General features: G+C 41.9%; 3 protein-coding genes across 4 annotated transcripts in view; 1 reads left to right on the forward strand and 2 right to left on the reverse strand.

Moving 5' to 3' along the window:
- Positions 1–13,527, forward strand: part of MMEL1 (membrane metalloendopeptidase like 1) — a 19,611-nt gene extending 6,084 nt beyond the window's left edge. Inside the window, exons 7-23 of the mRNA XM_026051014.1 lie at positions 336–454; positions 1,163–1,228; positions 2,692–2,826; positions 3,462–3,551; positions 4,131–4,267; positions 4,760–4,853; positions 5,095–5,223; positions 5,828–5,926; positions 6,560–6,643; positions 6,925–7,028; positions 7,302–7,360; positions 8,578–8,697; positions 9,320–9,453; positions 9,861–9,926; positions 12,166–12,261; positions 12,604–12,680; positions 13,103–13,527. Of these exons, the coding sequence (XP_025906799.1) occupies positions 336–454; positions 1,163–1,228; positions 2,692–2,826; positions 3,462–3,551; positions 4,131–4,267; positions 4,760–4,853; positions 5,095–5,223; positions 5,828–5,926; positions 6,560–6,643; positions 6,925–7,028; positions 7,302–7,360; positions 8,578–8,697; positions 9,320–9,453; positions 9,861–9,926; positions 12,166–12,261; positions 12,604–12,680; positions 13,103–13,202 (1,709 nt within the window). The 3' untranslated portion in view covers positions 13,203–13,527. The remainder of the gene's footprint in view (positions 1–335; positions 455–1,162; positions 1,229–2,691; positions 2,827–3,461; positions 3,552–4,130; positions 4,268–4,759; positions 4,854–5,094; positions 5,224–5,827; positions 5,927–6,559; positions 6,644–6,924; positions 7,029–7,301; positions 7,361–8,577; positions 8,698–9,319; positions 9,454–9,860; positions 9,927–12,165; positions 12,262–12,603; positions 12,681–13,102) is intronic.
- A 4,290-nt stretch (positions 13,528–17,817) lies between these two features.
- On the reverse strand, positions 17,818–22,248 carry TNFRSF14 (TNF receptor superfamily member 14). Of its 2 annotated transcripts, XM_026050932.1 has the most exons (8): positions 22,162–22,248; positions 21,644–21,749; positions 21,075–21,200; positions 20,328–20,483; positions 19,849–19,939; positions 19,197–19,351; positions 18,865–18,881; positions 17,818–18,269 (listed from the first exon to the last, which is right to left on the reverse strand). In XM_026050932.1, the coding sequence occupies exons 1-8, from the start codon at positions 22,201–22,203 to the stop codon at positions 18,150–18,152; spliced, it is 813 nt and encodes a 270-aa protein (XP_025906717.1). In that variant the 5' UTR covers positions 22,204–22,248; the 3' UTR covers positions 17,818–18,149. The 2 variants fall into 2 exon arrangements, with proteins under 2 accessions (XP_025906717.1, XP_025906718.1); XM_026050933.1 differs by lacking the exon at positions 18,865–18,881 and having other exon boundaries at positions 18,169–18,269.
- Positions 22,249–25,829: 3,581 nt separating this feature from the next.
- On the reverse strand, positions 25,830–27,009 carry LOC112957406 (transcription factor HES-5-like). Its single transcript, XM_026051043.1, has 3 exons — positions 26,893–27,009; positions 26,529–26,709; positions 25,830–26,400 (listed from the first exon to the last, which is right to left on the reverse strand). Exons 1-3 carry the CDS (start codon positions 26,953–26,955, stop codon positions 26,159–26,161), a joined length of 486 nt encoding a protein of 161 aa, XP_025906828.1. The 5' UTR covers positions 26,956–27,009; the 3' UTR covers positions 25,830–26,158.

Below are 27,009 nucleotides of genomic sequence, written 5' to 3' on the forward strand. Positions count from 1 at the left end.
CAGCAAGAAATATAGCCAGTATAATTACATTCTAATACTTGCATGTTAATAGGGTTTGCAACATCATTGCCTAGCTAGTTAAGGTCATGGTGATTTATACTCCATATAGGCATTCATAAGGTAATCAGTAAATGATTAATATGTCATTGAGATAGATAACGCCTGTGAGAACATTGCCTAGCCCTTTCTGGTCTCTCTGGGAATGTCCACTGCAAATAAAATATCTTCATGTGGTTTTAGTTTACTTTGAGCAATAGGCTTGCAGGCTGTACCACTTAACCAATCCTCATACACACAGATATTACATAATGTATATTTTCTCTTTTATCTCCCAGAGCCAAACTGGAACATGGAAGAAAAACTCTCCCTAATGAACTCGAGATTTAACAAACGTGTCCTGATTGACATGTTTGTATGGAATGATGACCGGGATTCCAACCGACATATCATTTATGTAAGAAAAAAAATGCAGGGAATTATGTATGTATCCCAAAATCATATTAGGTAGTTTTCTGCACAGCAGCAGATTAGCTTTCCATAAATCAGTTAGTATGCACAATACAGACAAAACGTACACAACAATTCATATTCCATGCTATAGAKCTGTCTCAAATTCACTTTGAGAGATATTATATGGTAGAATAACTTGATTTGATTTTGATTAAATTAGCAGACCTTTGCTGATTAAGAACATTTAGTGTTCTTAATTGTAAGAACAATGTAAATTCTTATGACTTGCAAATGCTGATGCAATGTAATATATAGGAGGATATCATAAATTTTTAAAATAGGGAAGTAAATAATACTTAAGAGCTCGTTCATGTATTTCTATGCATGAAATCAAGCCCTGGAGAGAAAATGCTTGTTTTCCCCTGGAGAGAAAATGCTTCTTTTCTAAGTTGCTCAAAATTATTCTGAAACCTCAGTGGTTCTTGAAAGCTTTACTTAATGAATCATGCTAAATAGCCTTCCCGTCCTTATCTAGAAATTCAGAGAGAGAAGTTGTAGCTTCCATCTCACCCCAGTTTCTAGGAAGCTAAAATTTTCCTTGATTGTTTGCCAAGTGTGGTCCTTCTGACCAAGAAGTCCTGATGCCTTTGAGGACCCCCTTGACAACACCCGTTCCTGATCAACACTAACTAAAGAATRTAATTTCCTTCAGATTGACCAACCTAGTTTAGGAATGCCATCCAGAGACTACTACTTTAATGGAGGCAACTATCAAAGAGTAAGTATTCCTTTTAATTTGTTTACTGCATTGCAAGAAACTAAATTCAAACTGCTCATCTCTGCCAGCAAAACTGCTAGGGGAAAGTTGTAAATAATTAGCAAATTGTTACAAACATAGCTAGAAAATTTATCAGTTTCCAAACTGAAAATACTGCTTTAGTACTTTCTATTTTTCTTAATTACGTCATGTTAACAGAGAAGATTTACAACCTCGTGTTAAACTGATTTCCTAACATGAATGGAGGGGAACAGAGAGACAACAGTCAGCGTTTCAGACTTACTTTTTGTCTGGTGACTGTAGAGGTAGATCCAAAAGTCAGTGAGGCCAGTGAGAGTCTTTCCACTGACTTCAATGTGTTTGAATATATTTCCAAATATAATATAGTCTAAAAATAATAGATAAGATATATATAAATCTAAGATATAAAGCTCTGAAATTTTGAATAGGGTTGTGTTTTAACACCTTCTGGCTGCCTTTGTAAACTGGCATTTTCTGTGGGTTTTACGTTGTGAGACAGGTTAACAATCTCCACGTATAGTTGCATAGGGAACAGCAAAGAGCTGCCCTGCAGTCTGCTGGTTGTTAGTGAGACTTAAAAGACTTGTAGGAAGTAGAAAATCAAKTACGATACATATAAGATCCTAAATTAGCAAATAAAGCAAACAGTACTTAATATCATTAAAAGTTGAAATTATAAAAAAGGGAGGGGAGGTGCTAAGGATTTGTTTTTAATCCTAATGAATAAGGAGAAGACACAACCTCCTTTTATTTGCTATTTAACAGCTCACTTCCCATAAATAATGAACCAAACTCTGATGACTCTGCACTCCCCTTGTGCTTAGTCCAGCATCTTTTGGCAAAACTCCCACAGAGTCCTGTGGGAGTTTGGCCTGATTAAGGCCTCAGCATTCAGCCTAAAAACGTAAATTATCATCATGTAACTACCCAGACTCCATTTCACAGCAGTTATTGTGTTTATCTGGTTTCCAAGGCCTATGGAGGAAGAAAGAATAATAGGTAATACCAAGCCTTCCTGTATCAAAAACTGTACTCCTTCAGCAGCCAAATATCTTTCTAACGTCCATTCTGAGGCATAAATCACAGCTATACCTTCCTATTAGAAATAAAGCAAAAGTATCACTAGGAACCAGGAGATAAAGAGCTTTTCTTTCAGCCACTGAAAACAAAGGATTTGGAGGATTTATTGTATTGACAGCTGACAGCTGCATTGTGGTGTGTTTGAGGATCAAAAAAATATTAAAGGCAAGAAAACGGAGTGGAAAGGGTTGCATTGGAGATAATGACAAGTGTTGTGCCATATCATTTTTACTGGGCCAAACTTTTCCACAGGACACTGTAAAAGCTAAAATAACATGAACTGACTGCTGAACAAGGAAGAACAATCCATATACTTTTGCTCATGCTGCTAGATGCACAGGTTTAATTTCCTGTGTGTACAGGTCAGAGAAGCTTACCTACAGTTCATGATCACCATTGCCAAAATGATCCGAGAAGACAAGAATATGTCTAAAGATGATTCTTTTGTCCAAGAGGAAATGGCAAAAGTTATGCAGTTTGAAACTGAGATTGCAAATGTGAGTATGGAAATTAAGAATTTGGGAGGATGCATGGGGGGGAAAAAAGAGTGTCTCTTGCTCTGTGCAGAACTTTTCAGCATAGCACAAAATTCATAGCCCAGAAGACAGCAGGAGGAAGGAGACTCACTATGTCTTGGGCAGCCCAGAAATTGGAGCTTCTGTGCGTATAATTATGTCTCTAAATATGTCTACTGTATACATAGTTACTGCATCTGTTCTAGTCCCAGACATGCTTATTCTTGGGAGTTTGCCAAGGCCATATAACRCACCTTCTGCTAAGCATATGTTATGGTACCTCCATAGCGCAGGGGCCAACTTCCTTGTGTCTTCAATTATTGTAGGGTTCGTAGACTCAGAAAAGCAAAGTCTTCCATTCCAAAGAGGATAGAAGGAATCTCTTGTCTCAATATACTCATGAAACTTGATATTGAGTTAATCAATGGAACATGACTTCGCTGTACTGAAATGTAGAAAACAGTACTGGACACCAGTAAATGGAATTTCTTTTCCAAAAGAAACTGGTTTATTCTGGGAATTCTTTAMGTATGGATATGTGCATGTACATTCATGTGATTCCTGCCATTGACACATGTGTCAGTTGATTCTAGTAATAACCTTCTGAATGTCTTCAGGCAACTACCCCTGCAGAGGAAAGGCATGATGTGACCTTGTTATACAACAAAATGACTCTAAAAGAGCTACAGGAAAAGTTTTCATTGAATGTAAGTGTTTAATGAACAGTTCACTACTTTCAACCTCCTCCTTTCAGCCTTATTATCATGACAATTGGAAATGGCTTTGTGAATTCATCACASGGATACAACAAAAATGACTATAAAATCATTTCAATTCTTAGAAGTGTTTTTAAAAGCCTCTTTTTACTGAACAACACAACAACTACAGCACTTGCTGTATTTTCTGTCTCTGCACCTAGCAAAAAATGAAATTCATGACTTTCAAGGTAAAATAAATGCTTGGAAGTCCTATGCATAAAAGAAGTGAATCTGATTTTTGGTTCCTAGTGGTTCGAAAAGCAAATATCAACACGATCAAGACTTCAAATAATCAGGCAGCATAAATTTCAACAGTAAATTCTTCCAAGCTGTTCCCTAAGAACAGCTGGGCCTTAGTGCTGCTAGAACAATAAGTATGAATGTCTGTATGCAGTAGACTTGCTCTACTCTTATGTAAGCTGTACAGCCAACAGCAGACAGTACAATCCCAGAGAGYTGAGAAAGGCATGACAATCATAAGGCACTGCCATACCTGGCATCTGTGTGTCTGTCTCTTTCTCTACCTAGGAGTTTAACTGGACCTTCTTCATCCAAGGTGTCATGTCTTCAGTAAGTGTTCAGGTTGACCCAGAAGAGGAGGTGGTGGTGTATGGCATGCCCTACCTGCAGGAGCTGAAAGCAATTATCTCAAAGTACTCAGCAAGGTAAAGAAATGGGGGAAGATCTAGGACAAAAGTCATAGTATTGTGGAAATGTAGATTATTTGGCCCGCCTTCTAGTTCTGTCAGAGTTTCTCTGAAAATAAATGATACCACCTCACTATAAAACAGGTAATACTTCCCTTTCTCCAAAGAGCAYTGTAAGGAAAAAATCTTTCTTCTCTCCTGAGGTCTCTGTTACTAAACATCTCATCTTGTTGGTAAATGCTTAGGTTACACCAGAATAAAAAATAATGCATAATATTTAGCTAGGAAATAAAAATGGGAAAAAATAAGAAAGGCCCTGAACAAGCCCTCAGCCTGGATGCCTTTGCAGTTAACCAGCCTGCTCTAAACAACAGCAGACACCTGCAGAGGCTATGAAAGTGATAGCTGGCAGCAATTGCTTGCTTTGTCATCTCCACTCAAAATTAAGATTCTAGCTGACTGCACTAGAGTTGCTTGTTAAAGGGAATTTGCTTTTGCCTTTTCACACAGCACCATCCAGAACTACCTAATTTGGCGACTGATAATTGACCGAGTCAGCAGCCTGAGTCAGCGTTTCAAGGATGCTCGGGCCAGCTACAGGAAGGTATCTTTTCTCTTCCTAAAGAGACTCTAGAGCATAAGACTGAAGGAGACTCTCAGTCACCAAGTCCAGTCCTTGTCAATACAATGACAAGCATGTTAGCCCAAAGCATAAATCTGAGAAAACAGCAATCACAAGACTGGAAACCTTTATTTTAGGTTAGTCTGCTGTTTAGGCAGTGACTTGGCAGAGGATCTGAAAAGAAGTTGTATAGACAGAATTAATGTCATATTATGTATTCCAGGCACTTTATGGGACAACACTGGAAGAAGCCCGCTGGAGGGAGTGTGTGAGTTATGTCAACAATAACATGGAGAATGCAGTGGGAGCATTGTATGTCAGGGAGACGTTTGCTGGTGAGAGTAAGAGGATGGTAGGTAGTTTACCTTTCACACATTTTTCATCTAGTCCAATCCTCCTGTTCCAGTAAGGTCATCTAGAGGAAGATGTCCAGGGCCTTGTCCATATCTTCCAGGATGCTTTATTGCTTGTTTTGTATACAGTGAAAATGTGGAGTATTTCCAGAGGTATCTTTAATCAAAGTCATTCCAAATGGCAAGAATCTTGGGCTCAGCCTCTGGGGTGCACAGTCCGTTCAGCTGCCTCCTTCATTTCTAAAAGCTTTCTGTTGGGACAGTTCACAAGAGAAAAAAGCAACAGTGAGTCAATGGAAATAGACATTGAATAACAATGTAACTAGTATATCCTCCAAAACCTTCTTTTCTATTTCCATCAGTATTTTCCTTGTCTCCACCCTAGTATGTCCAGTTAGCATCTCACAAATAAAGGAGTGTCCATCAGCCAGGAGTTACAAGGCATAACACACATTTGCAATACTATTTTATATGTCGAGTGCCCTACTTTAAAACAAAGAACATGGGGAGATCAGCTTCCAGCAGGAAGCCTTTCACCCCCTTAGCTCTGTCTGGAGAGAAAAATATGTATATATGATTGATCTCTTTCTGCTTCTCTTTTAGGTCCGGGATTTAATAGACAAAATCCGTGAAGCGTTTATTGAAACACTAGATGAGTTACAGTGGATGGATGAAACATCTAAAGAAAAAGCTCGTGAGAAGGTCAGAGATGGCAAGAAATTTCAGTATTCTGTTGTCAATATGAAACCTTTGCAATTTTGTAGTATCACCATTCCCAGGTCCTCTTCAAATGAGAGAAAAAACATTAGGATTTTGTAGGCATTATCCTTTGTTATCCTTTTTTATTCATTATCCTATTAAATTGTCCTTTTATTATTCATTTATTAGTTCACAAACATTTATATTTTCTTTGATGAACCTTTCGAACCAAGTTAGAAATGAAGAGAAAAGATGATACACAAAACATCAACTAAAATGATAACTGAATGATGATAACTGAATCCAATCCAGTCGCCAAAGCAAAATTTTCACTGACTTTAGAATCAGCACTGTTGCAATAGCAAGAGAAGAGACATTAAATGAAGCTTAAGCCCRAGTCCTGTCATGGTGCTTTAGCATCTGCAGGTCAGCCATAGTGGCTGGACCTGCTTGGAGATGAGAGGAAAACTATGTTTCATGTAAAAGAGTCTCCATAGGCAATAAGGTGCATTTGATCAAGATATTTGCATCCAGATTCTCACAAATAGGTGGGTGTAAGTAAAAGAATTCAAACAACTATGTGAAATTTAAWAATCGTGCCACTAAGAGGAAACATTAAACTCTCTCATCTTGTAGGCAATGGCAATTAAAGAACAAATTGGCTACCCAGATTATATTTTGGAAGATCACAATGAAAAATTAGATCAAGAATATGCTAATGTAAGTATGCTCTATGCACCTCAGTAAGTGCCTGTAATAACCTAACCATACTGCCTTGCTATTTGAACTAATTAGAACTATGTGACTGTCATTTCCAAATTGATTGATGGCATACAAACTTGATGCATGGTTTGCATGCCAAACTTGTTGCATGGTTTATAAATAAATGCCTGCAAAGCACATTGCAATCAAAACATTTTTAGAAGATACATTCAGTGGCACAAGGAATTCCTCCTTCAAGASAGCTTACTATTCTACTGGACTGTCAATTTCTTCTTCAGTTAAATTTCAGTGAGCACAAATACTTTGAAAATATCCTGGAAAACCTGAGAGTTGGAGCCCAAAAGAGCCTGAAGAAACTTCGAGAGAGAGTTGACCAAGATATGTGAGTATCCAGAATGCTCACAACATACACATCCTCCTAAATCCTGAAATAATGGTTAATATATTTAAGTAATATGTTCTTGGTAACTGAGAATGCTTATGTTTGCAATCTTTTATTTTTCCCTAAAATTATCTAACAAAAATWATTTGTCAAACTCACTACCTATGAAATATCTGACTCCAAACATAAATACTTGCAGATTTCTGACTGCASTTTTGCAGAATAATGGTTATAAGAAATCATGACTAACTTGCATGTGATATTTTCTTTTAGATGGATAATTGGAGCTGCAGTGGTGAATGCATTCTATTCCCCCAATCGGAACCAGATAGGTAAGTTTACAATTATTTTAACAGCTGCATGAAACTAAACAATCATCTGTTGTATCACAAGTGCTTGAATCTCCTCTCCAGAGGCAGTCCTGCCTTTGACATTATGGAAATTCTGAGCGATGTAGATAGGCTGTTCTGTTTGAGCAGTTGCTTTGTTGATTAATATTCAACTTCTTTCAACCTGGTGGGCACAGTTCATATCCTGTAATTGGAAAAAGCCTTGTGTTTGAAAACCTGAGACACTAACAGCTATTATATGAGTGCCAGCTTCAGAGACTAGTGTGCACTCAGTGTATCCTGAGCTGGATGTACTCATGTTTCTACATTCCTGGCAATCATTTGAGCAGCTCCCCAGTTTGCCATTTGTACAGATAAAACTAATATTATTTTGATAAGAGGCACGCCAGAGCAAAGGAACCTGCAGGATGACAGATATGTGTGATTTTGGAGACCCACTAGCCTGACCGCTGTTGTTCTTTGAAGACTGCTTCCATCTAGAGCTTTGCCCCTCCAAGCAGTGCAGAAGCAACTAGCAGAAACTACTTCGATCTGAAAATATAAGCCAAAATCCAGGCACATCTACTCACGGTAGTGTAGATATAGGCGAAATTCTAGCAAATGTCTCATTAGAATAAAGTGTAAGCATCTAAATTTCTCTAGAAGCTTACTTGCATTTCATCTTACTTATATAGGATGAAGACTAGATCCTATTGACTCTACGTTCAGTGTTCTTTCAGTACACTAAAAGAAGAAAGAACGGCATCAAAGAGCAGTTGTTAGTCTTTAGGCATTACTGCTGTGCATGTTTTACATGCCACGTACTGCTGGTAACCTGCATATGATGGCTAACCTTTATTTAACAGAAACAAAATAAAGCAATAAAACATCCATTAGTTCTCCTATTAAATGGCTCTAAAGCACAAACTGTATRTATTTCCAGAGGATGGTTACTAAACATTTAGTTCATTACTCCTTCAGCATACGTTTTATTCCAAATTAGGCTAAAGCTGAAATGTAAATGATAGTWGGTTCTCAAATGGGTAGATACTGTAGTTCAGATGTGCTGAACTAATGCATTAATAAGTTGTCATTTTTTATGGAGAGAAACAATTTCCTACAAAGAGACACAATGGTATCTTTAATAATCTCACATTTTAGGTTCTTTCCTGACCCTTCCTGACTGCCATAAACCTCACCCCATCTCTCTCTCTTTGCAGTTTTTCCTGCTGGGATTCTACAGCCTCCCTTCTTCAGCAAACATCAACCACAAGCACTAAACTTTGGGGGGATAGGGATGGTTATTGGGCATGAAATTACTCATGGCTTTGATGACAACGGTGAGAAGATGTCTAAGGAAATATTCCTTTTACAATTGCACTCGTTATACACAGCTGTGTTGGAAGTATACATACATACATGTACATATATGCCCAGTAAGTCACTGTTGGGGACCAACACTGAGAAAACACCAGAAATTTGCTTCTAGCTTTCTTCTCTTGTGGCAAAGTCGTTAATTTTCTATGATCTTTGGTTTTCCTACATGGACATGCAGAATAAACACTTTAGACACTTAAAAGGAGGTGGTGAGTTTTATTATATGGTGTTTGTAGAATCTAATTGAACTACATCTAAGTCTTACTGCTGTAACTGAAGTTTAGACTGCTGACTGAACAGAAAATGATAGGAAAATAGCAGATCTAAAGAGTAGCAGTGAAAGGACCACAAGTTAACTAGTCCATTCCTTTGTCCTGTGGCAATATGAACCTTAGCAGAAACATTCTGGCAAAGCTCTGAAGCACAGACAGTGAGGGAGGGTATATTGAATCAAAGGAGGAAAGTGGAAGTGTAGCTCTGATATTAAAAAGAAACAGATGCTACTGTAGAAGAGTGCTTGCTGAGATTCCTTTGGAGAATGTGCTGTCATTCAAAGCTTTCCATTTTTCTTGGTTTTATGTAAAGGTCGGAATTTTGATAAAGATGGAAATATGTTTGACTGGTGGAGCAACTTCTCAGCTTTGCATTTCAAGGAGCAGTCTCGTTGCATGATTTATCAGTATGGGAACTACACATGGGAGCTGGCTGGAGGAGAAAATGTAAGTAGAGTCCTCAGAAACTGTACTARTTAGAACATTCATAGGGAGCAGAAGCTGTTACTGGTTCGAAAGCAACAGGGCTTCAAGCACTTGGTTCGAATTCTGAGGAGAAAACCCTGAAGCATTTTGTGGTAGGAAATAATAGCCTCAATCCTGCTAGCATATGTTCTTCACAGCAGCCCGCAGTCTGTTAGGCTATATTTGTATCAAAACCTCCATTCTAATCTACAACTTTAAAGCTATTTTTTATTATTTACTTTCATTCTCTATCTTTTTAACCTAGCCCAAAGTCATTGTTGCTTTATATTCCATACATGACTGTCTATCTCTGATTTATGATTGTGCTTCAACTTGTGGATGAATGAAGTTACTGATTATAGACTAAATGAATGATTATTCTGCTACAGGTCAGTGGAATAAGCACATTAGGAGAAAATATTGCAGATAATGGAGGAGTCCGACAGGCTTATAAGGTACCTTTCAAATATATTATGAGTGAATTTTTTCCTGGTATTCAGCAGTGGGGTCACCTGTGTATCATAGATCATGTGCATGATTTTGATCGCGTGCATCATTAACATGTTATTACCATACTCATAAAATAAAAGCCTCTGTTGTATATCTGGAGTCCTCGTGCATCCATGGAACAGAACTGTTGCATTTGTGCACTCAGAAGACCACCTAATTCTCCCAGCTGTGGTTTTGCTGTCACACAATACTTGATGAGTGATGTTCATACAGCCTACAGTGTTATGTAGGAGAAAGAGTAAAAGACTCTCTATTTCTGAAACCCTGTGATTCTGAAAATTGGAGCGACAGCTTCAAACAGCTTTTCAGATGGCAACAGAATATTGGCTCCTTGGCAACAGAATACAGGCTCCTTGATGTGATGAAGCACAGCAGCTGGTTTTTTTGCAAGTTTACTTCTCTCATGCTTTTCATCTTTGATCTGAAAAATGATATGTAAGGTAGGACATGAAAAGAACTGATGGATATACCATCTCCTCAAGGGGGATGCAAATCATATCTACTAAAAAAAATACCTCTGAAAGCCTAGCTCCTTTTATTGCTTTCTTGGGTCTTATAAACTATAGGAAAATAGCTTGCTTCTATTTATTTCCATGCAGCTAGCAAGTAGAATATAAATGCAAGGGCTAATAATCTCAGCAGTGCTGCTGCTTTCCAAGGTAAAAGGCTGTTTCAGCTAGTCAGTTATTTTCAAAACAGGAGAAATGCTATTGATATTTCAGTGCAGTACTACAATGCTGCAAGTTCAAAAACTGTGCTATCGATCTTGGTGTTATCTTTTAAAAACACTATTCTGTGTCATCTTATTTCTTTTACTATAACAGGAAATTCACCTTTCAGCCTCAGGGAAGTCCAATATCTTTAGTCCTCCAGGCTTAGAATCTCTCACTCTAAATAAGAACAGAGTATTTATCAGCAGGAAGGCTTTTTACATGTGAGCTAAGGTGTGAGCATGGAATGTTCTTTTCTCTGAATAATCTTAATAGTTGTCATGGTAAAACTTTTTCCTGTGGTATTTTAAATGTGGAAACAAGGGTGTTTATAGAAGAACAACCTTAATTTCAGAAATGTAAAATGACAATTCTGACTCTGATGGAATCCATTAAAATTAATTACTTTTTCAAGTGAATACTTACTTGGCTCTAAAATGTATCACAAATGTGGAAAAATAGTGTAGTATGACACAAATAACCTGAATACATAATTCTTTGAGCTTCTATGGCRTTGAATGTATTTTTACCCTTACCTCAATCTTTCCTGTTTTGTGCGCTTTGGGACTATCTSAGTAACTAAGAGGATAAGGTAATAAAACATTTGAAATTAACAGCATGAGGAYGCATTAACTTGTCTCCATTATGTCAATATTCCTAAAAAAAGAAAATTGGCCAATTAACGTCTAACGATAACAGGTAATGGTTTTAACTTTGAGCAAGGTTATTATGAGCTATTTTATCAGCAGTTACCTGAAGAAATAAAAATCATCACCATTAAAGTATGGAGAAGACTTAACACTTTACTTCCAGAAACAAATTCTTACAGAAAAAAATCATATCTAGCCTGATGATTTTACTTCAAGCTGTAATCACAGGCATTCAGTTTCAGTTATTGTATTGACTGAATACTTTAAGAAGATAGTAGTCATTTACAGCCTCATGCTTTGTTGTGCTTGCTTGCTGAGATACAGTACCAAACCGAAGGTCCATCAGAGTACTCATATCTTCTATTAAAAAGTGTATGCCACCTTTCTACAGAAATTCAGAATAGATCTCCAAGTGACTCTCAAAGAACGTAAGTCGACACTTTCAATGGTGATTCACTGGCCAATAACAACTACAGATGTAAACCTCCACTTTCTCTTTACATTTAGGTTTCTTTTTTTTTTTTTTTATTTTTGAACAGTTTTAGTTCACAGTGTGATACTTCAGAAGATGAGTGCAAATTATACTTGTGTATTTATTTTTTATGGAAAAAACCAACAAAATACTTATGACAGTTTTTTCAAAAAATTAGCTATACCAGTTGTATTATACTGGTAAAAATGATAAAAGTACTAAAGGGAAAACATGTTGGGTTCACATTCCTTGTGACTGGAATTTCTTACTCCAAAAATAACATTCAAAAACATATCATATCTGAAGCAGCAGACCTGCTGCTCTTCTAATTTGACTTTCTAATCTTATCCAGGCCTATTTGAAATGGCTTGAACGGGAAGGGATGGAGCCAGAGCTGCCTGGACTGAATCTGTCCCACAAACAGCTTTTCTTCCTCAACTTTGCCCAGGTGAGAACAGAGAGATAGCCACCACATGCTGCATGAAAGTACAAATTAGATTGTCCTAAAGGTTAGGGAGAATATTGTAGTATTGAACTCTGCTGAGTAAGGTATTTATCATCAGCAATACTCATCACAATGTCTGCAAGACTGACGTGAGAGTTTAGTGATTAGAGGAAAGAWTTTTCAGTAACTTGTCTGAGGGCATTACTGGAACCTGATGGAGTGAGAATACAGGAAGAGCAGGATACCTATCCTGTCCTGACGGACAACATATGGGGGGGCCTGTCATTTCATTGGTTTGAATTCCCTTTAATCCTGACCCTCAAATTATTAATTCTTCTTGTCTAGGTTTGGTGCGGTTCCTACAGACCAGAATACGCTAGCCAGTCAATAAAGACAGATGTTCACAGTCCTCTGAAATACAGGTGAGTTTTGCTAACTAATGACGTAACTTGGCTCAAGCCATTACACCAATATCCTGGAAGAGGAGAGGGTAGCTCATCTGCTAGCAGCTATGGTTTATCAGGCAAGGTAAAACTAGACTAACTTTCATAATTTCTCCAGTAACTTCCAGGAAACTACTGAGGTGTTTATTCCTTTATTTGTGCTAGTGAATTGGCCAAACTACAGAGAATGCACCAGAATCCACCTAATAAGTTCTCTGTTCTAGAATTTCATCAGTCATATTAGCTGTGTTCTCCTTGCATAGAGGTAGAACGTCCCTTATTCTGAGACTGTAAGAGAAGTATATGATTCTGATTGACTTCATGGATATTACTTACTGTTTTCCAGAGCAGTGGTCTCCATGCACTGCATCCATGTAAATAAGTTCCTTCTCTTTGTTTAGGGTGATGGGATCTTTGCAGAACTTTGAGGCCTTCTCGGAGGCGTTCCGCTGTAAAAAGGGTACAACCATGCATCCTGCAGAGAAATGCAGAGTGTGGTAGCCAAATAGAAAACTGGCCAGAATGACAAATACTCTGGTGATTAAATATGCCAATGATGTGCCTGATGTTCTCCTGCTCAATCACAGCCAAGGCTAATGGTGCAGCTGCTGTGGTGAGAATCCCAGACCAGTAGCGCGGAAGCTCTTACAGTTCCACTGGGAAATACTGAAAGCATCTCGATGACTGATGGGCTGTGCTGAACGCCACAGTGTGCTCCAGAGCAAATATGACTGTTCCAAATGACATCCTGACTGTTACTATGTTACTGCATCAGGGCTAGTTATTAAAAAACAGACAGAAACAATTATATACAAACAAGTATATATTTTTCAGCAAGAAACAACCATTTTAATGTGTCTTGCAGTTACATCTTCTGAGACTCAGCAAACCTGTTTGAGGTGTTTCACCAAACTATTTTTCAGTAGTCTGGTTCAGTTTCTGGTGCTTTTTCTGAAATTCAGGCTAGAGGTAAAATAAAATTCTTGTGCTGTCCGTTTAACACTGTCCACTTGCACTTTGATTTCTGCTTCGTTGTAACATTGCTATTTGTCTTGATATATTCCAAAGTGAGCTATATGTCAAAATGCCTGCCAGCTGCTGACTTTACACAAAGCTGCACTCTTCTACTGCACTTGAGTTCCTCTGCTCCAAAGAGCAACTGTAACATGACCTAGAAATGAGGTAGAAAGACCACATTTTTTCAAGTACAAATGCTGTTGTTACAGTTAAAATTACAGGGACCCTCCCTTTAGAGACATATTTAAGATGAAGCTTATTCTTGTAGAAGTGTATAATATACTTTTTGCCAAAGAACATATGTATCCATATAATCAGCTACCCTATTTTTAAACCTGTGCCTTTTCATTTTGCCGTAGGCTATTTTTCAATATTTTTCAATATTTACACTTGAAAATATAGCACATATTTAATTTTAAAAAATCACAGTTGCCAACTCAGCAAGCATTTTCCTACAGAAAATTTTATGTGGCTTTCTTCAGTAAGTGCTCTAACATAACGATGTTATTTTAAACTGCCAGTCCTTAATAGTGGATTTTAAATATTCTTCTTGCACATGCTTTTCTTTCTAGCACACAAATCCCTGGAAAGCAAGATGTTCACTACTAGTGCTTAGCTAGTACCAAATTACATTATTCAATTGTTTAAATTTTTAGTTACTGCACCCCAACAAACATTTGATTATCCAAATACTATGGAAGGAAATAAAAATCATTTAATTGTAATAGTTTGGCCCATAAGAGAAGATCTACTGATTCTGGCCATTTGAAAATAAGAGCTGCATGAAGCCCTCGTAGTTTTTCCATGAATGTTAATTTTACTTTTTAGAATGAAATCAATCTTTTACTGCTGGTGAGAACATGTACTTCATTTATATTTAATTTCTGTCTTAGAAATAATCTTAGAGGGTTGTTTTCTGAAGGAATTGGCACTGCCTTGGGGATTAACCTTTCTTTGATGCCCTGCAAAGTCTGAATGATATTTAGAAGAGAAACAAAGTACTAACATAGTGTTTATTTGCAAGTTAATTGAATGCTCATTTAATCTCCCCGAAAGATTCAGAACAGACTGTCCAGCACCCACCAAAATTGCAAACACTACACTATTACAAATAAATACTACACAAAGCACAGAGGTAACTTGGCCTTCACCTCAGTTAGCAGTAAATAGAAACTGCCTCAAATCTGTTTGTTTCTGTGGTGCACCTCAGATAACTGTATACACGGAGCTCTTCAAAGGAATGCTACCTGAATTATGTTTGATTTTTGTTCATTTCAGCTAGGTCTATTAGCTGAAGAGACTTGCACTTGACCATGTTAATTCAAGCAAAGATACAGAATCAAGGCAGATAAGTGGGAGGAAAGAATATTTTTTCAAACAGGAATTGCTTTAAGTGCCTGATGACCTCAGAACAACTGATCTGCACTAAAAACAGACAAAAAGAAAGAAATTAATTTCTTCATTCAAAAGAAAGTCATTTAAGTCAGATTATTTAAGGATGCTAGCAACACAAAGGAGATACAACAGTTTCATGCAATATCATAGTCTATATCACCTTTTGGTTTTTTTCAGTTGAAAAGTGGTTTTGCTCTTTAATTAACCCAGTGTGCCTGTTCCATGCATTGCAAAATTGTTTGGCGTACAGAGTAGGTTTCCATTTGTTCCTGGATTGGGTTATACATGCACTAAGGTAGGAAATTTATATTTCCAATGTTCTGTATTTCTACAACACTCAATGTGATCTGCTGCCCAAATTTTATTCTGGCCGTAAGTGAGGTTGGCCTTTCTCACCGCATCTGAAACTGATGCTCACAAAAAGATTATTTGATCACTGTTTCCTAGTTGAAAGAGTTTAATTTTTTCAAAAACTTAAATGATTAAGTCTATCTTACAAGAGAATGAAGTGCTCTGATAACAATCAGCTTTTATTATTTAATTATTTATTTGTGTATGGTGGCAGGCAAAATAAAGTGTATTTAACTGCATTTTGTGTATCTTCACTAGCTCTGCCTCACTTCACTGTCTTCACTTACCTGGATTTTCTATGCTGTATTACTTGTGTGCACACAGTATAAGTAAGTAAATTCCATATTCAGGTAGTTAAAGACCATTTTCCCTTGTATGTCTGATATTTTCATGTGGCTCTTCCAGAAAACTAGGTTGGTTAAAGTGCATTCTTTTCTTAAGATGTGTGCTTAATCTTTATCTGAAAGTAGCAGCTCTTGCTTCCATATACACCAAGCAGGGCAAAGCATATACAGCTGAGCAGGGGCCAGGGGAGGAGGTTTGCAGGTTGATAAGTTAATTACTGTGCAAAATCACTAAGCTCTGGAGATATGCCATTGGAACAACTGCTGAAGGGATAATTAAAATGTGCCGAGGAGGTTTTGTCCCAATTCAGTATTATAGCACATGGAAGTTACTTATTTTTTCATGCAAGTTTACTAAGCCTCCCACCTGCAAGAGAATCTTCCCATCTGTCACTTCGTGTCTGTGCCAGCACAACACAAGTGTCTAAACTAAAGTCTCCCTTTAAGTCCTACTGGTACCTATCTAATTTAATCTGTAGGGGGAGGGGAGTTAATCTATAGCTCCCCTCCACAGTTAAAACTTCCTACCTCATGCTAGCTGCTGGTAGCCTTGATGAAACCTGAACAGAGATAGCTCACCGTCTAAATACTGGTACCGTGTTTTCCAGAATAAGAGGAGACAGAGCATTTTCTTCTCCACGCTGCCACCTGCTGGCATGAAAAGACTGCCAAAACATATAGCAAGTTTTTCAGACTTCAGATTAATCAAACACACACATTGACTTCAGACGTGGTACCTGCCCRTGCTGGAGAGCAGGGCAGAAGAGTTACGGTGCGAGTGCATTGCGCAAGATGCGCACCCATAAGGCAAACAGACAAATCCTAGTCCAGCAGCCTGCCAGCACACTTGCAACACCTCCAGAAGGTTTACGTATGTCTAGCACCTTCCAGTTGAGGTTTATAGAGTGATTTATGAACTCTAATTAACCCTAGGTGAAAATCAACAGATCTGGATTATGCAAAGATGAAGAGCARTGAAATTTCAGACCCAAATACCACCATATTCCATATTCTGAGCAAGATCTATGCCAGCCAAAAAGGCAAGTATCCTCTCAGAGCTGTTACTGCCAGGTAATGCATTTCACAATTTGCATTTACGGAAGAAAACAACCTACATGTCAGCAGCAAGGTGCACGGTAACACCTGCTACGTGTGAGCGGGCAGCAGTACAGCAAGTTGCAAAGCTTAAAATCTGAAGTCTGTTCAAAGCCAGACCTATCAACAGTGCAGGTGCCAAAGCAGGATGCTACAAAGCCAAAGTATGGCTTTTATAGTGAGAGAAGTTACAAGAAGATGAAAAACAGCCTGTACTTACCCAGTGGTTGGCACGTAGCCACAGGCAGGGCTGAAATGTTCTTGACACTGTTTTCTGAACTCCTTCCATTGTGGGGGGTTTGAGTTTATTTGACAGTTTGCTAAAGCAAGCTTTCACTCAACAATGGAAGTAATGCTTCATACACACGTGTTACAGAGGAACAACTAGTGGTTAACGGTACATTCAACAGTAAGCSAAATGGTGGAAAATATCCAGCCCTTTAAAAACAGAAACTGGCTGCCAAAGAAGTGGTTTAGAGAAACAAAGATCAAAAAAAAAAAAAAAGTTTGCTCAATGAATAAACTTACTATTCATTGTGACCTATCCAGTAAGTCATCACATACCTGCTACTAAAGCGATAGAACATTATAGAAAACGAATAATGTGCTTATCAGATGACCCTGACTCAAAAATGCAGCAGTCAGAGCTAGTGGAGTTCTTCCTATATATATGACTTGCAGGAATCCATGAGCCTCTGTCCTTCTGCTTTTAGTCACTTAGTCAAGTTAGAGCTTTAACATCAGAACTGTAAATGCCATAGGTGTTCTTTCTTATGTAAAATACATGGGAGTAAAAGAAATGTTGGGCAGTTCATATGTCCCTGATTACTGCRAGGCAAAGACTAGCATAAACGTAACTTTTATTGGGCCCTAAAAAAAAAAAAGTCTTAAAGAAAAAACAACGAGACTTCATCGTTAAGACCTTTATTTCTAGACATAATGTTCATATGAGACCTTAACTTTTTTATTGTGACATGATCACAGATTTGAGCAGAGATGACTAGCAAAAGACAGTAAGTGTGTACATTTCATTTATGAAGAGTGATTAAAAGCTWCATGTTTCTTTCAGTGCTAGACTCTTTTTCCCATCACTCAGCTTGGATGCTGCAGAAGATTCCATTARAGCTGCTCTTTTCTTAGCTCTTTTGTAGGTCCTCTTTTCATTTTCAAGACAATAAGCTGTCTCTCTCCCTAAGAATATTTGGGAATATTTTTTTTCTTTGCCATCTCCATTGACTACAACTGTTCAGACAAAAATAGCTATTCGGAAACCATGGTCTTCAGAATTGGCAGTGGTCTCCAGCACAGGTGCTATTTTATCCCCATTCTCCACAGTTAATACAAGTGCCTGACCCTGCGGTCCACTCTTCAAAACATGGCAGAGGGAAACAGAGAGGAGGAARAGTCAGCTTTTTTTAATCAAATGCCTGCTATTTTCACTACTAACAGCTTGAGCTCTCATTCACTCCTTCCATAAGACCAGGAATTATTGCTGGTCCTCTCTCAAATTACAAGTGCAAACTATACGGGCCATTCAGCATTTTTCCTACAAAACATGACCCCATCCTTTGCACTCCTCAGATCTTGCAAGTAGCTATTTGAAACTTTTAGAGGATATACAATGTCATAGAATATAGAGATAATAGACAGATACAGCAAATTGTATAAATTAAGTTCAATTTTTCATTAGGAGTCCATCTCCTAAATCCCTTTGGACATCTATTCCTGAACAATGGCATGAGATAATGACAGCACCAGGGCTAGATCCCAAATGCCTGACAAGAATCACTTGAGATGAGCTTACACTGCATTGCCTTGGGGATTGTGGATGCCCCATACAATCCCCTCATCCACAAGCTCCTCTGATACCCGAGGACACCCTGAGCCCATAAAACACAGCACGTGCGAACACTAAACCAAAACCTATTTCAGCATATAAAAGAAAAAGAAGAGCTACTCACCCTTGATTCCTGAACCTCTGCAAATAAAAGTTAACAGTCCCATCAAAATACAGTAAGATTAATTTTATAGTAATGCACTTTCTAATCTAGTTATCTTGTCCTTGGATGTGTGGACAAGTGGCTCAGTGATGAGCCTGCACAGGCTCAGCCTCAAAGGAGGCATCAAAACAACCGCTGAACTGTGCAACCCAGAAATGGTGCCATTTCTTTACTGATCACTTCTAATTGGCTGCTAAGATTATAGCCCCTTATCTTCTGGTGAAACAAAAACTGTTCTTCAAAATAATACCTATTGTAAAATTACCCTTTACACATATGCTATTTTTACTTACGTGGCACATGATTTTCCCTCTTCCTCCTTTGCCAGATATACCCAAAGCATGCTGCACCAGCAGCTAGCATAAGTACAGTGCAAGCGATAATAGCAGTACAAGCTGCATTTGAAGCTGCTCTTTCCTCTCCTTGTACTAGGCTATTCTGCTTGACCCTGATGTGAGGAAAGAGACAATCACATTGGAACATGTCAGCAAACTTCACACTGTTTTCCAGGGACATTCAGAAATTCACTCTGACTTCGTTGCTCATCAAAGAATGACTTGACTTTTACCTGTTCATTTTAATACATGGAAATGCAATTTGGTTCTCCTCAGAAGCAAACTGTCATCAAGTCCACTGTAACTAAGGGGTGTATCTATTGAAACCCAGGGCACTGCTCCTCCTGGGTCCAAATCCAGCTCTGCTGGAGCTCTGAGACCCCTGTGCAGTGACAGGTTGGGACGAGGGGCCAAGGGCTAAATCTGTCATGCTAGTGAGTTTGTAAGTAAGAGAGAAATTAAGTTGTTCCCAAGGAAGAGTGGTGGGGGGCCATAGGAAGAACCTTCCTTACTCAGGACTTTATTGAAGCAGGAACCTGCTCTTTTGCAAAAAGCACCTCACAGAGTCAACATTTGGTAAGAACAGCCCTACACCCACCAAGCTACTTACCTGGGCCAGGGTATACAGCTGTGTGACATGTTGGCGGCCGAGAAGGTTCCAGGAGGACAAGCTTCACACACGTTGTCGGTGTTTTCTGTGCCTAGGAGGGAGAAGACAACAGGTTTTCCACCTTCACCTGTGTCCAAAAGGAGCTCCAGTTCAACATGGTCTTCTTAAATGACCAGGTGATTACTGCAGACTCCTCACTATAGACAAAAGCTCATGCACTTCTTTCGCCTTTGCATATGGAAGAAGGATCCCAGGCCACATCCCCTGCCTCAGCATCTGGGACATCCCTGGATTCTGCAAGCTTTCAGCAGGGCCATGTGTCCCGCGTCCCCCGCCTGTGCCAGCCTTCCCATTCTCACCGACTCTGCAGCACTTTTTCTGGATGAACTRACAGCCACTTTCCTCACAATCAACCCCCAAACACACAGTGCATGAGAAGTGTCTTGCTCTGGGTCATTGCAGATGCTGTGCTGGCTTACCCCTCTCTTTCAGCACAGTGCCAGGAGGGCAGACAGTGTAGCGCTGGCAAAAATCACAGCTTTCAGTCCCCAAACGGCTGCAGAAATATCCCAAGGGACAGCCACATACTGTGTTCTTCGTAGAGGTACAGGCTRCTTCTGCCACCAGATTGGCTCCTAAAAGAAATCCACACGTGCAACCACAGGATTAACCTAAGCAAATTCAGCAGGTGCAAGAACAAAAATGCTCATTCAGCCACACCTTGAGGCATGGGTGGAAAGTACCAGAATTCACAGAGCTAGGGAAGTTAATTCCTTTTTTGGATGTATAAAGGTAGCCCATTCCTCACACTCACGGCATCCTGAGTCAAATGTACATTGGTGCTAAGGGACTTCCAAGGCAAAAGCCAAACACTCCTAATTCAGAGGTTCTTAGCTCAGCTGCAAGGGAGCTAGTCTCTCAAGACAGTCTCTCCCAGTCTCTCAAGACAGCTCTTCAGCCACCACGCTGCCATCCAAAGCAGCCTTCAGATTTTATGCAGCAGATGACGTCCTTTCACTGGTGCTGGTTTCATATGTAGGCCAGTTTTGCCTTCAGTCCCCACGTAAATACCTTTCTGAGGTCTGCACGGTGGCAAGAGCCTCTCCCCTCTTCATATTTTTACCAAATCATGAAGAGACTGGGGGGAGAAACAGGCAGGGGAGAACCCTCCCAGGAAAGTCATGACAGACATTCAAACTTGGCTGCTCCTTTGCCGTCCTCCTTACCTTTATTGCAGAGTTTACATTTCCTGCAGTGTTCCAGACCACTGGGACGATCAGTGTACGTACCCTCAGCACAAGGTATGCATGTTGTGCTGGACACTGCAGTACAATTCTTGAACACCTGAAATCCTAAAAACCAAAACAACCCGAAATTGTGGCACTGTTAGCAAGGCTTACGTGGCCTGGGACTGACAGCAGCATTAAACCAGCATTAACTGCTATAGATAAAATATAAGGACTTCAGAAATAGCCTAACAGCAGTAGCAATAGCAAAGATAATGTTAAAAACTAAAACCCCAAGTGAAAGCACTGTTTCCAGTGAAGCTTGAATGCCGCTCGGCGAGGACATTGGGGGCCGCTGCTCGCAGCTGTGCCACGAGATTATCGGTGCAGCAGCAGGGGCAGCTATGCTGAAGACAGCAGCGCGAGGCCGTGAGCCGCTGCAGGGATCAGGGCCTCCCTGAGAGGCAGACAGGGAGAAGGAAGAGTTTCAAGTCACAGGACAGGAACAGTGAAGGAAGAGTTTCAAATCATGAGATACTTCTTTAAATGAAGAGCCCACATTCACCTACCCGCCGCGCACATGGGGCAGCACTCGGCACCTATGGGATATTCTGCCAGCCCACAGTCCATAGCATCCCCGTGCTCTGGTTGTGTCACCAGGAAAAACACAACGACCTTTAGACGGGAACAGAAAGGGTTTCAACTGTGCAGGCTGCCAACTCAGTGCTCCCCTCCCAAACCCTTTGCCACTTGCAGCGGGGGAAGGCAGGGCGCTGAGCAGCACTGGGCGCTGTGTGGAGCGCCCTGCGCTGCCCCTCGGCACCCTCCCTGCCCTGGCAGGCTCGTCACCCGCTGCCTCTTGGCCCCAGCTCCTGCCCACCCCGTGGCACATCCCAGCAGGATGCGCGGGAGCTGCCACGTGGGGCCCTGCGTGGGGAACACGGAGCAGCTCCTTGACTCTTCCCTGCCGCAGCCCCTGCATCCCACCCGCCGCGGCACACGCAGCCCGCCCCACGCCACTCGAGCAATGAGCTCCCCAGCCTCAGCCCCGCGCGCCGCCCTCCCGCGCCGGCTCCTGCCCGCTCACCAGGCGCAGCGGTGACAGCTCAGCCCGGGCTCGCTGCCCCATGTTGTGGCCGCAGCGCCCACGGCACCCGCAGACCTGCAGCACTTACAGCCCCGCAGCACCCACAGCCCCGCAGCCCCACGGCTCCCACGGCCCCACAGCACCCAATGCCCTGCAGCCCCACAGCACCCGCAGCCCCGCAGAACCCACAGGCCCACGGCACCCACTGCCCTGCAGCCCCGCAGCACCCGCAGCCCCACGGCCCCACGGCTCCCGCAGCGCTGCGGGACAGTAAAGCTGCAGCTCCCAGAGTGAAAGCGAAAGCGGGACAGCCGGGAACCTTGGCCCCCGCGGGGGCGTCGGGCGCAGAGGGCGCGGGAGCTGCCCTGCAGCTGCYGCCACCGCGGAGGGGAAACGCTCTGCAAAGCAGAAGCGGCGCCTCGGCCCGCACCCGGGCCAYGGGGGCACCGCGATGCCGCCTTCCCCTTGCTCACTCTCCGAACACGGGGCTGGCAAGCTGTCAACCGGAGGCGAGCTGAGCCTGGAGGCTGTTTGCAAAAACATGTTCACAAATATGTGCAAGACTAGCTGGAGAGTAATTAACTCGGAAAAGAAAGCAAAAGGGGCCGCGGATGGGTAACTGATAACTTATTTAGCCTAAGAATTACACGAAAACTCTCCAAGTTTCACCTTGTGCTGCTTGTGTTTTCAGGCTAGCAGCACGGATTTATAGACACGTCAGCATTGGTCAGCTCTCAGCAGATGTCCAGATAAGCTGGAGCACAGGGAGTGTTTTCAACAGCTGTTGCCATTAATACAGCATGTGATCCGCGGGGGAAATGGACCGGCGTTCCTCCCCGCTGCCGGGAAGCGCTACCTCGCAGATAGGGAAGGGTGGGAGCCCGGTTCCTAGATGAGCGCGGCGCGAGCCAGGGAGGCGAGAGCACTGCCGAGCACCCCGGGCAGCAGCGAGGCAATGCAAGCAGCTCGGGGCCGTTTCTGACTAGGCTGCACCTTACCGGCAGCATTCCCAATTTATGGGAATTTATGCCCTTAAGGGCTCATGTGCCAAAATCCCCCTTCATTTTCCACTCTGTGAGTGCGCAGCAGCCAAGCGGATATTTGTGCAGCCCACAAGCCCTGAAAACCGCAGCCAGAGATAGGAGACACCACAAACCCTAGACGAAAGTTGGCACAGCCGGTGAAAGCAGGAAATGGTGGGATGAAGCCTTAACCAAGGCCTCCGCTCCGTTCCCTGCATTCCCGACACTTCTGGGGATCCATAAGGACCTGAGGTAAAGGGCAGTGCGGAGCTTGGGGAGCTCTTGGCCCCAGGGGTGGCAAGAGGCGGTTCCCGTTCACTCGCAGCCCCTGCCTCCCGTGGGACGCAGGACTGCGCGGCTTCCCGCGGGCCCCACATTGCTGATCAGGGGATTCAGAACCACCAGCCTCTTCTTGTAGGTGTTTTTCTTGTCGTGTTGGAGTCACGGGGTACCTGGAAGTTAGCATGGCAGCCGTTTTCTCGTGCTTTCGGGTTATTTTTAGCTGCCTATAATTTTATTGTTCTATTTGCATTTTGGGTCTATATTTCAGCCATGGTGCTCTCCAAGGGCAACTCTCTTAGGGAAAAATGAACAAACCTGATACAGCCTCTGTTTGAAAACAAAAATAGGTACCTCCCCTTTGATCAAACATAGTGCAAATTACAAGCTTTGCAAGTGAAACTTATGAGAACAAGTTTCCTGTGGCTTTATATTTTGTGCTTGAGTTGTTTTGTGCCTAATTAGGTACAAGTTGTGATCAAAGCCTTTCCTGTAGGGGAAAGACTTGTAGCATTTCCTCTCCTCTCTGAATTCTTCAGCACGCAGCAATACAGGTGACTTCCAGTTTCAGACTTTCCCTCAGGAACACGGTAACTTGGAATCTCTCTAGTAGCCTACTTTCCCAAAATTGATGGGAACATGATATCCTGGAGACCTCTGGGTTTGGTTGAAATTGCAGAGCACATTCAGGTTTTTTGTTTTGCTTCGTTTTGTTCCTGTTTCGGCAGCAGCAACAGCACTGTACTGCTCTGCAGTGCCCAGCCCTGCAATGGGATCCTCCCGCATTGCAGTGGGAGAACCGTCGCTCTGACAGAGGCAGAGCAGCCTGTTTTGGTCAGACACAGGCCAGGACGAGTGCAGGGAGGCTGCAGCGCACACAGCGACTGGGACAGCAGCTCCAAGCTGCTCATGGTTCCCCTGCTCCTGTGCGTTTCCCGGGAACGTCCCAATCAGCAACTCTTGCACCTTGCAAGCAGGTACTGCCGTCTGCACCTTCCTCCTTGCCCCGGGACTGCTGCTTCATTCCACGTGCCCGTTATAAGCCTGCTTGACTTAACTCCTATTTGGCAGCCCACATGCATTCTTTCCTCAGGCAGCAAGCTAAAATATTGAGTAATGTTTCCGATTTGACCCTGTGCAGTTCACATGGCTCAAGTCAGTTGGTCCTGTGACCTAGCATGTGATAACAGCATTTGATCTCTGAGTTAAGACAACCACAGTGCAGGAACTGGAAATTCTGGCTGGTGTTTGGTGTTTCTGCCTGGCCTGGGAACCTCCTTACAGCATGCAGGAGGTCCTACATACCCGTGTCCTACACACAGGGTTACGCAGGTGGATTTGTAAACAATTCTCTTCTGGCACTTCTAGAAGAAAACAATTATGCCTTATAAATTATAAGTTCTGTAAATCCTATCTAATCCTATTTGTAGGATATGCACAGGCAGTTTCAGGGGTTCAATTTTTTTTTGGAATAGAGTAATGCAAAAAAGGCTGGGGAGTGATGAGAGAGCCTAAGCCAGACAGTTGCTGTCCTCACTGCACATGTCCCTTGTGGTCCTAGGCCAGGTAGATGTGCAAGCACATTCAGTGTCATGTTTGCAGCGTCTCTGCTGGCCCCAAGCCTGGGCTGCTGGAGAGCAAAGTGGCCAGAGTACAAAGCCAAGCGCTGCTCGCAGCCCCACTGCATCCCCTTTAGGCCTCCTTTAAGGCTCCAGGTAAGAAGATTCTCGTTTTTCACAATGAAAGGGCCTAATTAGTGTTCGGAGGCCCCAGGGATCGCATCTCCTTCAGAGGGAAAGAAGCCAGGCAGAAGGTGCACACAAATGCATTTTTATTGCTCTCTGCAACACCRAGACACATACACAGTATGCATACAAGCCACAGGGCCATCCCAGGAATGGGAGAAACACCATCCATAGTGAATTAGAGCACTTCAAACAGACAAAAGTCATTAATAATATCAAAATGCTGGAAAAAGCATAGCTTGCACCAAAAAATGTAAAACATCAACCAATCAAGCCTTTTATCTACTATCCTTTCTTTAACATAAAGCAGTAACATATTCTTTTTCTAAAATGAAAAAAGCAGCAAAACAGTAGAAATATTCTACATAGTTCCTATCTTCTGTTCCACTTTGTATCCTAAGACTATGAAAGGGCAATTAGGGAACAACCATAAAACAAAACTGATCTTTAATTCTGTGTAAGTTGTAAGCAAGGAGGGGGAAATTGTTTTATCAAGTGTGCATGAACCAGGGTGGGGAATCTGGTCTCCAGCGTGACTAGGGCGCCTAGTCAAGCCAGAGCAGAGCCAATGGCTCTGACAAGGATGGTTAGAGAAATCTCTCCTACTTGTTAGAGAAATCTCTCCTACAGCAATTCCCTTCTGTCACAGTGTAACATATACAAAAATACCTCCTTCATTATGAAGACATTTGCCCCTGCCCGGGCCACATGCCGCGCATACTGTTACCACCGGTGCCCACGCAGCATCAACACCACTCAACAGAATGCCTCAACTTTTGCCAAAGATCCCATAAAAGTCAAAAGTATTCCATTCTTTCCATACATAAATAAAATACATGGGAAAATAATATTCCCTACGGAAGAGAGGATCAGAGCTGGACTATCAGATGCAGTCAGATCCTTCCTCTGGACTCTAAAAGGCAAAGGTCCATGAAGGAAGCACTTCCCTGACTACCAGGGCCTCCAGAGGGTATTGGTGTCCTTCAGAGATCCTTGCTTTGGGGTGCTGTGATTGCCAGACGAAAAGACGAGCTCTGGAGCAGCGGACTGGCTCTTCTGGAAGTGGCTTAAAAGCTTGGTGTGTGTCTCTGCTTGGACCTTTTGCAGAGAGAGGAAATGGAAAGCTTCTTGCAGACATCTAGAGTAGCCCTCTCTGAAGTCAAACTGAGAGCTTTTACGGAAGCATCCTGCAGCTAGAAAAGGGAAGAAAAGAGGAAGAGAAAGAAAAAAGAGTTTAGAGCAATTGCTTATGGCTGGAGTTCCATTATAACTGTCATGAATTTACAGTAAGCTCCAGACAAGAGCAAAATTCAATACTCACTCTTCATCTGCAACTGGCTCTGCTGCTTCAGGTAGCTGACRGTCATTTCCAGGATGTCGGCCTTCTCCAGCTTGGAGTTGGGCTGGTGCCGCTGGAACTCCTTCTCCAGGAGCAGCTTGAGCTGCTCGATGCTGCTGTTAATCCGGTCACGGCGCATTTTTTCCACCACCGGCTTCCTGAGCTGCAAAAAGCAAAGGAAAAGAGACTTGTTATTTGAAAGATCTTTCCTCTAGCATTTCACAGAACTRTTAGTGGCACATTTCAGTTCCTAAACGGTGTGGGCAAGTTTCTGATCTGGTGCAAACCAGTGTTTGCAGAGAGCTGGGAGCGCAGCGCCGAGCGCCCTGGCCCTGCCCGCACTTACTTTATTTTTCTCTTTTGCTGTCAGCAGACTGTCAGGCGCCAAGAACACAGCGCTGGGAGCCATTTGTCCTGAGCGAGGAAGGAAGACCTGGGAAGGGCGGACGTCCCGGAGGAGTGC

This window comes from Nothoprocta perdicaria, unplaced genomic scaffold, assembly GCF_003342845.1.
Source record: "Nothoprocta perdicaria isolate Ctin4 unplaced genomic scaffold, notPer1 scaffold_72, whole genome shotgun sequence".
Classification (NCBI taxonomy): Eukaryota; Metazoa; Chordata; class Aves; order Tinamiformes; family Tinamidae; genus Nothoprocta; species Nothoprocta perdicaria.